At 62.6% G+C, this 14,052-nt stretch overlaps 1 protein-coding gene across 3 annotated transcripts in view; it reads left to right on the top strand.

The window, feature by feature from the left end:
- PIEZO1 (piezo type mechanosensitive ion channel component 1 (Er blood group)) overlaps positions 1 to 14,052 on the top strand; it is a 109,356-nt gene that overhangs the window by 91,233 nt on the left and 4,071 nt on the right. For all 3 annotated transcript variants that reach the window (XM_077831275.1, XM_077831277.1, XM_077831276.1), the window contains 16 exons: positions 2,768 to 2,868; positions 3,340 to 3,427; positions 3,916 to 3,993; positions 4,453 to 4,625; positions 4,705 to 4,817; positions 5,129 to 5,323; positions 6,208 to 6,466; positions 6,688 to 6,876; positions 7,649 to 8,054; positions 8,349 to 8,448; positions 8,708 to 8,855; positions 9,048 to 9,262; positions 9,734 to 9,892; positions 10,220 to 10,367; positions 12,476 to 12,664; positions 13,228 to 13,320. In XM_077831275.1, the coding sequence (XP_077687401.1) occupies positions 2,768 to 2,868; positions 3,340 to 3,427; positions 3,916 to 3,993; positions 4,453 to 4,625; positions 4,705 to 4,817; positions 5,129 to 5,323; positions 6,208 to 6,466; positions 6,688 to 6,876; positions 7,649 to 8,054; positions 8,349 to 8,448; positions 8,708 to 8,855; positions 9,048 to 9,262; positions 9,734 to 9,892; positions 10,220 to 10,367; positions 12,476 to 12,664; positions 13,228 to 13,320 (2,654 nt within the window). The remainder of the gene's footprint in view (positions 1 to 2,767; positions 2,869 to 3,339; positions 3,428 to 3,915; positions 3,994 to 4,452; positions 4,626 to 4,704; positions 4,818 to 5,128; positions 5,324 to 6,207; positions 6,467 to 6,687; positions 6,877 to 7,648; positions 8,055 to 8,348; positions 8,449 to 8,707; positions 8,856 to 9,047; positions 9,263 to 9,733; positions 9,893 to 10,219; positions 10,368 to 12,475; positions 12,665 to 13,227; positions 13,321 to 14,052) is intronic.

Raw genomic sequence — 14,052 nt, 5'->3', positions numbered from 1 at the left:
TCCCCAGCCGGCTGCCCGTCCCCTCTGCAGCCCTGGGGCAGCAGCTCCAGAGCTGCCTTCCTCGTGGCTGGCACCGGTGCTGACGGTCTGTCCTGTCCTGCATGGCCCCGAGCCCGGCTCCCTTCCCCTCTGCGTCCCACCCCACCCTGGGGCGCTAACCTGGTGTTTCTGTGCTTGTCGGTACTAATCCAGTGAGGGGCGCAGGGACAAATCCTCGGTGCCCGTTGGAGCCCGTTTGTAGGCAAGTCCCGGGACAAACTCCAGGCTCCAGGCTTAAACCGAGGCAAGGCTCAGTTCCGTGAGCAGAATGGCTTCCCCGGAGCACTCACATGGGCCCTGCCTACAGGGGCGTGTGCCATTCAGCTGCTCGTGTGCACCAGTTCCTCCTGGGGCGAGTCACTGGTGCAAGCTGGCACTTGGCCCCAGAAAATCCCCGAGTGCCTGGCCGTAGAGGTGCCAGCGTGCTCTGTGAGCACTGCGCCCCAGGGTGCTACCCGCAGGCTCCAGGGCTGATTGGGATGCAGCTGTTTGAGCGCTCGGCGGCTCTTCGGGGACTCCACTCTTGGTGCGTGGGTGCGTGAGATCAGATTCTTTGGCCGTCAGTGTGTACAGGGCCTGTGTTTGTGCCCTAGGTGTCCCCCCCCAACCCTCCGCCCAAGGGCATAAAGTGCACGGAGCCGACCCAACCGCCCCTCGGTTCCTTCTGACCCCCCGGGGCCGCAGGACAGACCAGTGCAGTGTCCACCGTCCCTCTGCGCACCATGCCGGTGCTGTGTAGGCCATTAGTTGATCGCCTCTCGGCAGAGTAGCTGTGTGTATATTTATGTCTTTGCCAAGGTTCAGGTAGGCTCGGAACGTGGCACTAGCCACATGGCACAAGCGAAATCTCGGGGGTTTGAGGCTGCTGCCCTGTGGCACACTCCCAAGCCTGTTCGTGCTGGCCCCGCACAGTGCCTGGCCCACGTACGAGAGGGACGCGGCCCGGAGGGACGTGCCGCCCATTGCTCTTTCTCCAAGTGCTCATGGCGCGAGGGACGCCTGCCTGGAGCTGTCCCTCCTCGAGAGATTGGATCCAGCCTCCCCCAGCTCCAGGAGGGGCTCATCCAGAGCACCGTCTCTCGGTCAGTGCCCCAGAGTCCACGCCCAGCTCCCAGGCCGCATTTGCTCAAAGCCCTGTTTGCCCGCCACCACCCCAGCGTCGACATCGTGTGACCGGGGCTGGAAGCAGCGTTGCTCCAGGGCAGAGCCAATGCACGGGCGCCATCTCCAGGGCCAGCAGGTCGAGCCGCAAGATGACAGACCTATGACTCGTCTCAGGCTCTGCGTGTAAAGGGCCAGAGGCTGGAAACCCTGCGCCTGGTGCCTAGGACTGACCTCCAAGAGCACAGCAGTCCCTGTCACTCTTGCTACCAGCCCTCGGCCCCACGGGCATCAGTACTCAGACCACCGTGCCATCCAGCCCTGTCTTGATTGCCTGGGAACCATCTCTGGGACCTGGCACCATGGCACCAGCTCTCCTGGCACCTAGCTGGTGCTGAGTGCTTTATCTGTGGGCCAAGTAGCCATCACCTCTCCCTCCAAAGCTGCCTATCCAAACTGTCAGTGTCAGAGATGTCGGTACGCCAGGGTAAGGGAGGTGTCCCTTGTACTCTCTTCTCCTCCACCAGGGCCTGATAGACGGGTCCCTCCCTAGGAGGAAGTAAAGTCCTCTTCCTCCTCCTGTGCTGGGCAGAGCAGGGCTCAGCTCCCACCCTCCCCCTCCCCTCCCTCGGTGGCACGGTGGAAGAGGAGTCCATGAGAGGTAGCAGGAAGAGACCTCACAGGGAGCTTGGCGCGTCATGCCAGCAGAACAGAATGATTCCGGGATACCCCCATGCTGCGCTTGGCCTTTGCTGATAGAGACCAGGGGCCATGGACACCTCCCAGCCGTTCTCCACCGGTGAAGACATGGTAGGAGCTAGCCATGTTGGATCCAAAACACCACGGTAGCGCTCGTTCCTCTGGAACTGAGGCAGCCTTTGGGGCCTGCCTGAAGAATGTCCCCATTTCTCAAAGGCAGGGCAGACCTCGGGCTTCCCCCTCCAAGACACTGCTCGTTAGCAGAGGTGTCCAGATGGGAGGCCCATTTTGGCAGGGCCGTCCTGCTGGTGAATTCCTACCCACCTCCATGCTTGGGAGCCATCAGGAGCAGGAGCCGGCTGGCCAGCCACCCAGAGAGGACGGTTCCTGACCCTGCAGCAAGGGTGGTTCCTCGAGCTGGGTTGTCCATGTGGCTTCCTCGCCCTGCCCGCTTTCCCCACTGCTCCTCTGGAGTCCCGGGGAAGGAACTGGGGGATTGGGCTCCCTTAGTGCCCTCGGGTGGGGGTGTGAGGACATGTAGGGCGCAGGCAGGGCCCCACGGCCAGGCGCAGGTCTCACGCGCAGTGAGAGTGGAGTCCGTGGGGAGCCCGCCGCGAGGAGCACCGTGACTGGAGGGTAAGCGACTGCTCGCTGGGTTGAACTAATGAAGCCCTGAGATTCACCGCACTCAGGGCAGCCTCCAGGTTGGCTCTGACCCCGGGGCTGTAGGCCTGACCTCACCTTATCCTGAACTGTGCTGGTCAAACCCCACAGACCCGTCAGTGCGGTGGGGCCTAGCCTGAGTGCCATTCCCCTCCGCCAGGAGTCAGGGGGGTGGGGGCAGGAACCTTCCCTCCTGGGCTGCGTCCTCTGCAGGTCCCTCCATGACACCGGCTGTTGTGTGTTGTCTCCCCCCGGCTCCCCGCAGTCCTGCACTCAGGTGAGTATTTCCTCTTCGAGTCGGACAGCGAGGAGGAGGAGGAGGCCAGCTTGGAGGAGCAGAAGCCAGCCAAGCAGAGTGCATTCCAGGTAAGGGCAGCCCCCAGCCGGCCCTGCTGGAGCCGGGCAGCTACGTGTCCGTCTGTCTGCTCTGCCCATCTGTCCGTCCATCCATCCGCATTCTGGCCACCTATCCCAGTACTTAGCCATCTGTCTCTCCCCTGCCCCTGCCCCCAGCTCTCCCCACCGTGCCGGCCGTCTCCATCCCGCATCCTCTTTCGCCCTCCTCGACCAGGCTACAGTGATGGCCCCTGGGCTCCCTTGGTGCCATCCCCAGGGATAGACGGGACCAGACTCCAGTGCCAGGAGGGCACCCTGGATAGCTTGTGGAGCCCGGTGATACTTTGGCACAAACCTCTGGGCAGGAACCACCCCCCAGCTGCCCGCCTGCCCTCTGCTCACCAGGAGGGGCAGCGGGGCAGGTTGGTCCTGGGCAGGGCTGGTGCGGTGGGGCTGGCGGCTGCCGGACACTGAGCTCTGCACCTTGTCTCTCGGCTCCAGCTGGCGTATCAGGCCTGGGTGACCAATGCCAAGTCTGTGCTGAAGGAGCGGCAGCAGCAGGACCGGGAGGACGCTGAGTTGCCAGCAGGTGGGACTGGCTTGCCCTCCTCTGCCCCTTGCCCGGCTCGCCCTGGCTGAGATAGATGGCGGCAGGGAGCCCCCTGGGCTCGCAGCGTGTCCCTGCCCAAGCTGGGAGGAGCCCTGGCTGGGCGCGTCCTGTCCCTTGGAGGGGAGAGCGTGACAGAGGCGATGTCACAGCTGGGGAGGCCAGCAGCATCCCAGCCCCACGTGGAGAAGGGGTGTCCTTCCCCCTGATCCCAATGGCTCCATTCCCCTCCCTGTCCTTTCCCCCTCCTCTCTGTGGCCCCATTCCCCGCCCCAGGAGGGATGTGGTGATCCTTGCTGGAGAGGGGCCCAGCTCCCCGCCCAGTGCCCACAGGCCCCATAGGAGCCTTGTCGCGGGCCAGCCCGAGGGGGCGATGACGACCAGCCCCACGGAGGCTGCGCGTGAGCGTCTGGAGACGGCAGGCTGGGCGGGCGGCTGGTTTCGGGGGCGTAACCCACCCTGCCGTGCAGGGGACGGCGGAGACGGAGACGTCTGTGAGGCCGACGCACCTGAAGAGCCTGAGGACCAAGAGGAGGAAGAGGACACAGGTGGGAGATGGGGAGATCTAGGGGTTCGCGTCCCCCATGACACGGGCCCCCCATAGCCCTGATTGCCTCCCGCCCTGTGCCAGGCCCCACTCCCTCCCCCGCACACCGAGCGTGGGATCTGCCGGAGATCGCTCCCCCTGGGGATGACCTGCCCTGCTCCCCGCAGGGCCCGGGGAGGGGTCGTGCCCACAGCCAGCAGGGCAGCGTAGCCACGCCCCAAAGGGGTTGACAGGAGGCGGGGGGGGAGGGGGCTGCCAGACTGGACCCTGCTCTGGCCTGGGCGCGGGGGGCTCAGTCAGGCACCAGGTGCTGCCAGGCCCTTGTGAGAGCAGCCAGGCGCTGCGTGACCCATGGGGGAGACCAGCCTGGACCCTCCCTGACCTCTGGGTGGACAGGGGCCCCTCCCCGAGCTGGGTGCCGCGGTTCCAGAAAGCAGCTTCCCCCTCCCCGTCCCCGCAGAGAGGAGCAACACGATGCAGCGGGCGCTGAACATGGTGCGTTTCCTATGGGTGCTGTGCCAGGCCACGGTGGACGGGCTCACCCAGTGGCTCCACACCTTCACCAAGGAGCACAGGGACATGTCCACCGTCCTGTGGGTGGAGAGATACGTCCTCACCCAGAAGCTGTGCCAGGTAGGTGTGGGCGGGGGGGGAGGAGCGCTGCAGGTGCCAGGCCGAGGGGCGCTGGGTGACGCTGCGGTTCCCCTGGCAGGGAGACGAGGTGCACAGCGGGGTCCTGGACGACCTGTACCAGCCGGCGTTGGGCGACGAGATGGGCCCGCAGGCGGCCGTCGCCGTGGGCTCTCGCAACAGCATGGCTTCAAGGCAGGTGCATAGATGGCCTAGGGGGCCTGGGCAGGGGCAGCTCGGCCCGGAGTTACTCTGCTTCCTTCTCTGCAGTCTGGTGCCCTCTTCTGCCACCTCTCTGCCCCCCAAGTGATCCCTCCCTGTGGCAGCCGGGACTGCTGCTCCTCCCCTCCTGCCACCTGTGCTCTCCCCTCAGCCACGCCACACCAACCCTGCCATGCCCACCTCTGAACCCCAGCATCGCCCAGGCCGGGGGGCAGCGGTGCTTCCCCCGATGCAAGCCCTGGCTGCTTGGGGAGAGCCTGACCCTGTGCTTGTTGCCCTCCCAGTGGGTGCGAAGGAGGAGACCTTCTCAGCAGTGGGGCTGAGGTCACTAATGACACCACCTCCCCCGTGACAACCGGCTACCACAGCGAGGAGCAGATGGGCTCCCAGGAGGATGTGGAGCGGATCCAGGGGTCTCAGGAGCTCCTGGTGTATCCCAGAAACCGGACCCGGACGGCCAGTGAGCTGCTCTCCAACAGGTAGTGGACGGCTCAGAGTGAGAGGCAAAGCATTGTGGGAAAGCCATGCAAATTAGCATGGCTCTGGCTAGGAAGGACGTGACCTCGGAAGCCTGCAGCAGCCACTGGGATGTGCTCGTTAGTTTCACGGTGTGCATGGTGGCCTCTAGTCGCAGATGTGTGCTGTGTCGCTGCTCCGTGGCTGCTCAGCTTATTGAAGATGGTGCTTAAATCCCCATGTCAGAAAACTATAGCAGATTTCAGGAATATTTGAGCAGAAGCAGAAATCCCAAAGCACAATGCAGAAGGCTTGTTCTCATTTTGTTTCCAGCCTCATCCTAAAACCAATCATACTGGCAATTTCAGTAGCCCTGGGGGTCGGTGCTCCGCACACGGAGGTGAGAGACCCGGTTCAATCTGTGCGTTGATCTCCCAGTGACTCAGCCAGGCCACGGGCGAGGGGCTGTGTGTGCAGCCCCGGGAGAAGGGGAGCCCTTGGACTGCTCTGGCTTCCTGGAGTCCCATGCAGCTTGCCTGAGCCAAAAGACGGGCAGAGAAAGGGCGGCAGGTGCTGGGGAGTGGGGGGATCCCTGGGGAAGGCGTTGCTAGGCTCCCAGCCTGTCTTTTCCCTCGGCAGGACAGAGCAGGCCTGTGGACGTAGAAGACCCAGCTCCCGTGTAAATGACACTCCCTCCAAGGAGGCAGGACACAAACCGGGGAGCGCAGCACCCCAAACACAGGCCTCTGCCAGTGGAGCTAGAGAGGGTTTCCCTTAGCTGGTAGCAGAGCAGGTCCCTTATCTGTCCCAGGGCTCAGCCACTAGAGGGCGACACTGGGCGTACCAAGCGTATCCCCTGATCCCGCAGGCAGGAGGATCAGCCCACGTTTGGCTCTGTGCTTCCCAGGCAGGTGACTTTCCAGGAGCTGGAGGAGTCGGAGCAGTTCTACCTGTCCCAGAACCGCTTCCTCAAGCTGCTGCTGGCCCTGTACCACTTCGTGGCTGCCCATTCCGAGCTGCTCTGCTACTTCATCATCATCCTCAACAACATGGTGACGGCTTCCGTCATCTCCCTCTTCCTGCCCATCCTGGTCTTCCTGTGGGCCATGCTCTCCATCCCGCGGCCCAGCAAGCGCTTCTGGATGACGGCCATCATCTTCACCGAGGTGGGTGCCCTCTCCAGGCTGGCTCCTGTGCGACAGAAATGCAGGCGCTGCCATGTGCCAGCAAGGAAGCCAGCCTTCACTCTGCCCCCCGGCGGGCTGGGGTGGGGCGTGCTGGGCCCCGCGTCCTGCCTGGTTGCACGGCGGGGTGAGGCATGTGGCTGAGCTCTGGGGTCGGAGCACTCCCACCTGGGCTCCCCGCTGACCCCCTCTCCCCTCCGCAGGTGGTGGTGGTGGTGAAATACCTCTTCCAGTTCGGGTTCTTCCCTTGGAACAGCTACTCCTCGCTGGTGAGGAACGAGGCCAAGCCCTTCTTCCCGCCGCGCATCCTGGGCCTGGAGAAGACCGACCACTACCTCAAGTTTGACCTTGTCCAGCTCATGGCTCTGTTTTTCCACCGCTCCCTCCTGCTGGTAAGAGCCGGGGGACGTTGCAGCCGGTGTATGCGACTTGTGACTGAGATGCCATGGGGCGACCTGCCTGAATTCTTGGGAGCCAGGCCTTGAGGCTCACTGCCCCAGGCAGGGGGATGGCCCAAGCCCTGGGTCCACCATGTGCCAGCAGTGCTGTGACCTTGGAAGCTCCAGGAAGTATGGTAGCAGAAGTGGGGTGCTGGAATTTGGGGTGGCAGCCTTTCCCAAAGCTAGGGGTACACCCCTGGGGGCATAGGACCAGCTGGGGGCACAGAGAGCCTCTGAATGGCTCCCCGGCGTCTCGGCACGGAAATCAGTCACTCGTGGTTTCGGGCGGTGAGGCCAATGTAACCCGTACAGCAAGTCTGCCTGAAGTCAGGGCGCTGGAGACAGTTGCTTGGATGGGGGTGTCACCCCCCCGGGTTTCAGTAGGTGCCAGCGGTGGTACCTTAAGTTGTTAGTGATTTGGGAAGGAAGGGGGAGGGTCAGGCTCTGCAGAATGATAGGGACAAGTGGGGGCCCAGCGCTAGCTGGGAAAGGTGTTTACATCCTGGTGCCCGGGCCTCTGACAACACACAGGGGTTGCAGCGGGTCTTGTTTCACGGGAGTGGGGCTCAGCTTTCAAAGCCTGGGAGGCGCTGTGGTGCGGGATAGCACAGCCGAACATGCCATGCCACGCTTCAGGCTGGACACCGCAGTGCCCTGATCCCGACCCCCAGTCACCCATCCCCAGACAGCTGGCACTGATCCTGGGTGCCCCTCTCCCCGGCAGTGTTATGGCCTGTGGGATCACAAGGAGGATGCCTTCGCCAAGTGGAAGCGCGAGGCCGAGCGGGCGGAGGAGGAGAAGCGCGAGGCCGAGCGGGCGGAGGAGGAGAAGCGCGAGGCCGAGCGGGCGGAGGAGGAGAAGCGCGAGGCCGAGCGGGCGGAGGAGGAGAAGCGCGAGGCCGAGCGGGCGGAGGAGGAGAAGCGCGAGGCCGAGCGGGCGGAGGAGGAGAAGCAGTGCGAGCTGGACTCGGGGGACGGTGCAGAGGCAGAGGTGGTGTCAGCAGAGCTGGAGCCCCAGCTCCAGGAGAAGGGGGCTGGGGAGGGGAAGAAGGGGAGCCACCTGCGCTTCCGGAAGAAGAAGGAGAAGAGGAGGTGGACCAAGAAGTGGAAGGCAACGGCAGCAGTGTCAGGTACATGGGCGGGGGATTCCTGGTGGTGTGAACACATTCCCCACTGGGCGGGCGCTAAGGACCCTGGCAGGGTTGCTGGGCCATTCTGCTGGGATCTCCCTTAGAAACCCTGGCACTGTGGGGACCTGCTGCCAGAGAAGGCTGGGGGGTGCCTCTCTGTGCCACTCTGGGGCTGTGCAGAGCAGGGTGCTCTCCTACCCCACCCATCCGACGGGCAGAAGCCCATGTTCTCGCTGCCCCCAGCCCACTCGGGCTGGGCACGCTGGGGGCTAACCCTTGATTTTTGAATGGCAGAGGAGGAAGAAGAGAAGGAAAAGGAAGAGAAGAAGCAGAGCCCAGCCTGGGAGAAGCTGAAGGCTGCTGGGCTCAGAGTCAAGCTCTTCTTCCTAGCTGTGTAAGTGACCCCAACCCTCAGCCTGGAGGGTCAGCGAGGTCAGGCCAGCCTCTGAGCCCACCACCACCGCACACCCTGACCCCCCACCCCTGCTACCCCCCATACCCATCAGATTTGTCAGGTGCGGGAGGGGAAGAGATGCCCATTTCTATCAACCAAACATTTGATTTGCTTGATGGTGGCTGGTGGGCCCTGGGGGGGGCCCTGCCCCTTGGCTGCCCGGGGGGTGCCCTGGCCTGAGTTCCTCGCCTACTTTCAGGGCACAGAACATGTATCGGCCACTGAGGGGCTTTTTCTGCGCCATCCTGAACACCAAGTATCAGGCTGCTACTGATGTCTACGCCCTCATGTTCCTGGCAGACGTGGTCGACTTCATCATCATCATCTTCGGCTTCTGGGCCTTTGGGGTAAGCCGGGCCCCAGGGCTGGGCTGCTGGGCTGGCCGCTCCCCTAGGGACCTGCAGTGCCCACTGCTCCGGGCCAGACACCCGCCCTGCTAACCTGCTCCAGCCTCCTTGCAGGCTGGAGCCGGGGCTACCTAGCTGGGCCCAGGGCCAGGCGTTGTGCCCCGTAATGGCCTGTCTCTCTGGCTTCCCCAGAAACACTCGGCCGCTGCCGACATCACCTCCTCGCTGTCGGACGACCAGGTGCCGGAGGCCTTCCTGGTCATGCTGCTCATCCAGTTCTCCACCATGGTCATCGACCGCGCCCTCTACCTCCGCAAGACCGTGCTGGGCAAGCTCATCTTCCAGGTCATCCTGGTCTTCGGCATCCACCTCTGGATGTTCTTCATCCTGCCCGCAGTCACCGAAAGGTACTGTGGCCGCGGGGAGCTGGGGCCGCCGTCGGGCACCTCATTCGCTCCAGCCCAGGTCTGGCAGAACGGAAGACGAGGGCACTGCGCAGTGCTCTGCTCCCAGAGTATCCCAGCCCAGCCCCTCGTCGTTCCAGATGGAAGGGTGGCCCTATGGTCCAAGGGAGGTTCTAGGGAGTCAGGACACCTGGGTTCTGTTCCCATCTTGCCATTGGTTTTTGTGGGCAGGTCATTTCCTGCAGGGATAACCCTGCGCTTCCCCTGGGGGTGCAGATAGATCGGTGAGCGTCTGCAGACAGGAAGTGCACGCTCGGTTCGAATTGTTAATTGCACAGCCCCTTCATGCGCAGGCTGCGTGGGGTCTGGCCCGGCCAGGTGGGAGCCAAGAACTGTAGTGATGCACAAATTGCCCAGACGCCTGCCGGCCTCCCCATCTCTCTGACTTCTCTCCCCCCGTCTCTGCCCCTGCAGGATGTTCAGTCTGAACACAGTAGCCCAGCTGTGGTACTTCGTGAAGTGCATCTATTTCGCTCTGTCGGCCTATCAGATCCGCTGTGGCTACCCGACTCGCATCCTGGGCAACTTCCTGACCAAGAAATACAACCACCTCAACCTCTTCCTCTTCCAAGGGTAACAGATCTGCCCTCTGATCTTCACGGGGGTGAGCTCCACCCTGGCCCCCTTGTCTCTGAGCCTCGCTCCCCAGGAGTGTGTGCAGGGACTGTATAGCACCAACGCCAGGGACAGGAGTGAAGAAGGGTCCTGTATCCAAGTGGTGCTTCCCAGGACCCTGGGGGAGGCAGAATGGGAGGGCTCAGTCTGGCATGTGCCCAGGGCCCCAGGGCTGCCCCTGAGCAGGGGATCCTGGGGGAGGGGGACACTCAGGGTGGACAGAGGACAGCTGGCTCCCCCCAGGGTGCAGCCAGTGACCGCTTGCTCTCCCCTCGCCCGTGGCAGGTTTCGCCTGGTGCCCTTCCTGGTGGAGCTGCGGGCCGTGATGGACTGGGTCTGGACTGACACCACCCTGTCCCTCTCCAACTGGATGTGCGTAGAGGACATCTACGCCAACATCTTCATCATCAAGTGCAGCCGGGAGACTGAGAAGGTAGGGTTCCCCATCCCTGCTGCCCCCGCGCTGTCCACGGTACGGTGCTAGCAGCCAGCCCCGTGCCATGCCACGTTGGAAATGGAGACCTGGCTTGCTCACCCCCCAGCCTTTTGGGAAGGGAGGAACCTAGGCAGGAAGGATGGGCTCCCGCTAAACCCAGGTGGAGCCGAACTTCTGGCGTGTGTAGCTACAAAGGTCAGAGAGGGTTTTCTAAACGAAGCCGGGTGGAGGAACGCACAGTTCAGGCAGACGCATCCCGTAGGGGTGAAATCATTGAAGGGAGAACTCTATATCCTGGAAAAGAGGACAGGAAAGAAATGGGTAAAGTCCAGGGAGGAGCTAGTGAGGAACAGTCAAACGTACAAGAGTCTCATGTAAATCTAACACAGGAAGGCAAGCAGCTGAATATTGACAAAATGTACAAGTGCTTCTCTACAAATACAGGCCGTTGAACTATGAAGACGGGTGACCTAGAACAGCTGGCATGAAATGAGGATAGGAATGCCGGAAACTTGGTGGAACGGTGCTAATCAATGGGGCACAGCAATAGTGGAATGACCGACTAGGTCGCCCTCGTGGGGGAGTGGTGCTGTGTGCGAAAGCAGAGTCCATACAGTAAACATCTGTAATGAATGAAAGTGCCCCTTAGACTCTCTGAGGAAAGGAATTCCATGCCTGCATGATAAGATCATGGCCGTGGGAAGGTGCTGCCAACACCTGGCCAGGATGGCCATGGTGATTGTGACATGCTCAGGGGGATTGGAGAGGCCACGAAAACAGTGATCATGGGGGATTTCAACTACCCCTGTATTGATTGGGACCGTGTCGCCACATGTTATGGACAAAGTCATGCTCACTGGGCAAATAATCCCAAATGTATATAAATGAGCTGTTGCCACTCAAGGAAGGGATCTTGGAGTCACTGTGGCTAGTTCCCCGAAAACATCTGCTCAATGTGCTGCAGCTGTCAAACAAGCTATGTTAGAACCGGAAGAGATGCAGAGAAGGGCAACGAAAATGATGAGGGGGATGGAACGGCTTCCGTGCGAGGAGAGATTAGTAAAACTGGGGCTGTTCAGCTTGGAAAAGAGACAACTCAGGGGGGATATGACAGAGGTCTGTAAAATCATGACGGGTGTGGAGAAAGTCCGTCAGGAAGTGTTATTTACTCCTTCTCATAACACAAGAACCAGGGGTCACCCAATGAAATTAACAGGCAGCAGGTTTAAAACAAACAAAAGGAAGTATTTCTTCACTCAATGCACAGTCAACCTGTGGAACTCCTTGCCAGGGGATGTTGTGAAGGCCAGGACTATAACAGGGTTAAAAAAAAAAAGCTCATGGAAGATAGGTCTATCTATGGCTATTAGCCAAGATGGTCAGAGATACAATCCCACGCTCTGGGTGTCCTTGGGCCTCTCCCTCTGGGACACCTGCCATTGGCCAATGTCAGAAGACAGGATACTGGGCTAGGTGGACCTTTGTTCTGACCCAGTGTCGCTGTTCTTATGCCCAGGCCTGGGGACTTGAAGCTGAAAGGGCATTAGGGACAGGGCGGGGTGGGGAGTGCGAGGGGGCAGGGCGGGGTGGGTGAGCTGGGTAGGGACAGGGGCTGGGTGGTGTAGCAGGCACTTTCTGCAGAGCTGAGTTCCAGGACAAGTGAAACGAGTTTGAGGATCTCAGCTAGGTGCCTGGTATTTCTTCAGCCACAGAATGTGGCTACGTCTGATTCAGCTGGCGGACCCTGCTCGGGGGAGCCCGGGACTGGCAGAGCAGGAGGCCATGGGTTGGGGCTCAGGGGCATCAGCTGAGCTGCGTTGCAAGGAGCCCAGGGTAGAATAACACAGGAGCTGGGATTGAGGGGTATCCGCAGGGGTGAGTGGGGAGACCATGTGCTCCAAGTCACTCAGGTTTTAACTTAGCGTGATCCTCGTCCCCCCATATTCCTCCTCTGCCCCCTGTAGGGTGGGAAAGGCCTTGAGATGAGCCTTGGGAGCCATTAGCACAGCTGTCTCGCCAGGGTGGGGGTCTGTCCTTTCCCAGGCTGGGCCAGTGCCTTCAGGGAGCCCCGCTGGCCCCGAGCTGAGCCCACCCTGTCCCCGCAGAAATACCCGCAGCCCAAGGGCCAGAAGAAGAAGAAGATTGTCAAGTACGGCATGGGCGGCCTTATCATCCTCTTCCTCATCTGCATCATCTGGTTCCCGCTGCTCTTCATGTCGCTGGTGCGCTCCGTGGTGGGCGTGGTCAACCACCCCATTGACGTCACCGTCACCCTCCAGCTGGGGGGCTACGAGGTAATGGCCAGGCCAGGCCCCGGGCATCCCACTGCGGGGGGGCTCAGACCCCCATGGCTCTGATCACCACCAGGGCAGCTCCGGGGCTCTGCTCAGCGGGGCTCTGCTCAGCCACGCTCAGCTCTGGCTGCCCAATGGCCCGGCTGCTGGCTGGGGAGAGGAAGGGGGCCTGGGGACCTTCCTGGCTTTGGGCTCAGACTCCCCCTTGGTGGGATAGGGAATCAGGCCACTGGCTGGGGATGCCTGGCCTGCGCTTGGCTGCAGAGAGGCAGGCAGGCTGGTCTAGAAGCAGGGTAAGGGCCCGGACTCTTGGGTTCCCTGGCTGTGCTTGCCTCCTCACGTGACCCTGGGCACGCAGGGTCCGCAGGATGCTGAGACCCTCGGCCGGATGGGGCTGCGGCTCCTGTTGCCCCGACCTCCCGCTCAGCCTTGCCCCAGGGCTTCCCAGCGGGTGCCGCGCGGCAGGAGGAGGTTGGTGCTGCTGCCCGGGGGGGGCATTGCTGAGGCTGTCCCCACCCGCTCCCTGGCCCTAACACCTGCTCCCCTTCCCCACTGCCTCGCAGCCGCTCTTCACCATGAGTGCCCAGCAGCAGTCCATCCAGCCCTTCACGCCCCAGGACTACGAGGTGCTCACCAACCAGTTTGAAAGGCAGCCGGTAAGGGGCCCACCCCCCAGCTGTGGGGGGCATGGCCGGGCGGAGCCACGGTGTGCGGGTGAGGGGTGCAGGAGGAGGGGCAGATCCTGGCTCCCAGGGGATGTGCTGGGGGGGCTGGAAAAGGGGGGTCAGCGTGGGGGGCTGTGGAGGGGCTGGTGGTGCTCACACTCACCCATCCACTCCCACAGAGGGGCTATGCTGGGAGGCACCCATGGGCGTGGGCTGGACTGAGCGTCCCCCTCTCCTCCCAGTCGGGAGCGGGACTGCTGCCAGTGCTGGCTGCCCATGCTCTGCTCCTGCTGCCAGGCCGGAGCCTGCCGCCTTTGCACCCAGCGGGAGTGGCACCCACTCCTGCCTGTCCCTAATGTGTGCAAAGGCAGCGACTGCTCCAGCCCAGGGGCCTGTTCACTTGGGTCGGGGGCCCTGTCTGGAGTGGGGGGTCCCTGCCCCACACTCCCGCCCTGACGGTCTCTCCCTGCCCCTGGTGTCGGTGATGGGTGGGGGCCGTGGCAGTCATCTGGGGTGGGGCTGACGGGCAGGGTCCACGCCCCTCATTCCTGCCCTGAGGGTCTCTCCCCACCCCCGGTGTCAGTGATGGGTGGGGGCTGTGGCTGGGGTGGCAGCCATCTCGGGGGGGCTGACTGGCAGGGTCTCTGCCCCGCACTCCTGCCCTGATGGTCTCTCCCCGCCACCCCCATGTCGGTGATGGGTGGGGGCCGTGGCTGAAGGCAT

The sequence above is a fragment of the Eretmochelys imbricata genome, chromosome 12 (assembly GCF_965152235.1).
Source record: "Eretmochelys imbricata isolate rEreImb1 chromosome 12, rEreImb1.hap1, whole genome shotgun sequence".
NCBI lineage: Eukaryota > Metazoa > Chordata > Testudines > Cheloniidae > Eretmochelys > Eretmochelys imbricata.
This window is presented reverse-complemented; position numbering and strand designations above follow the sequence as displayed.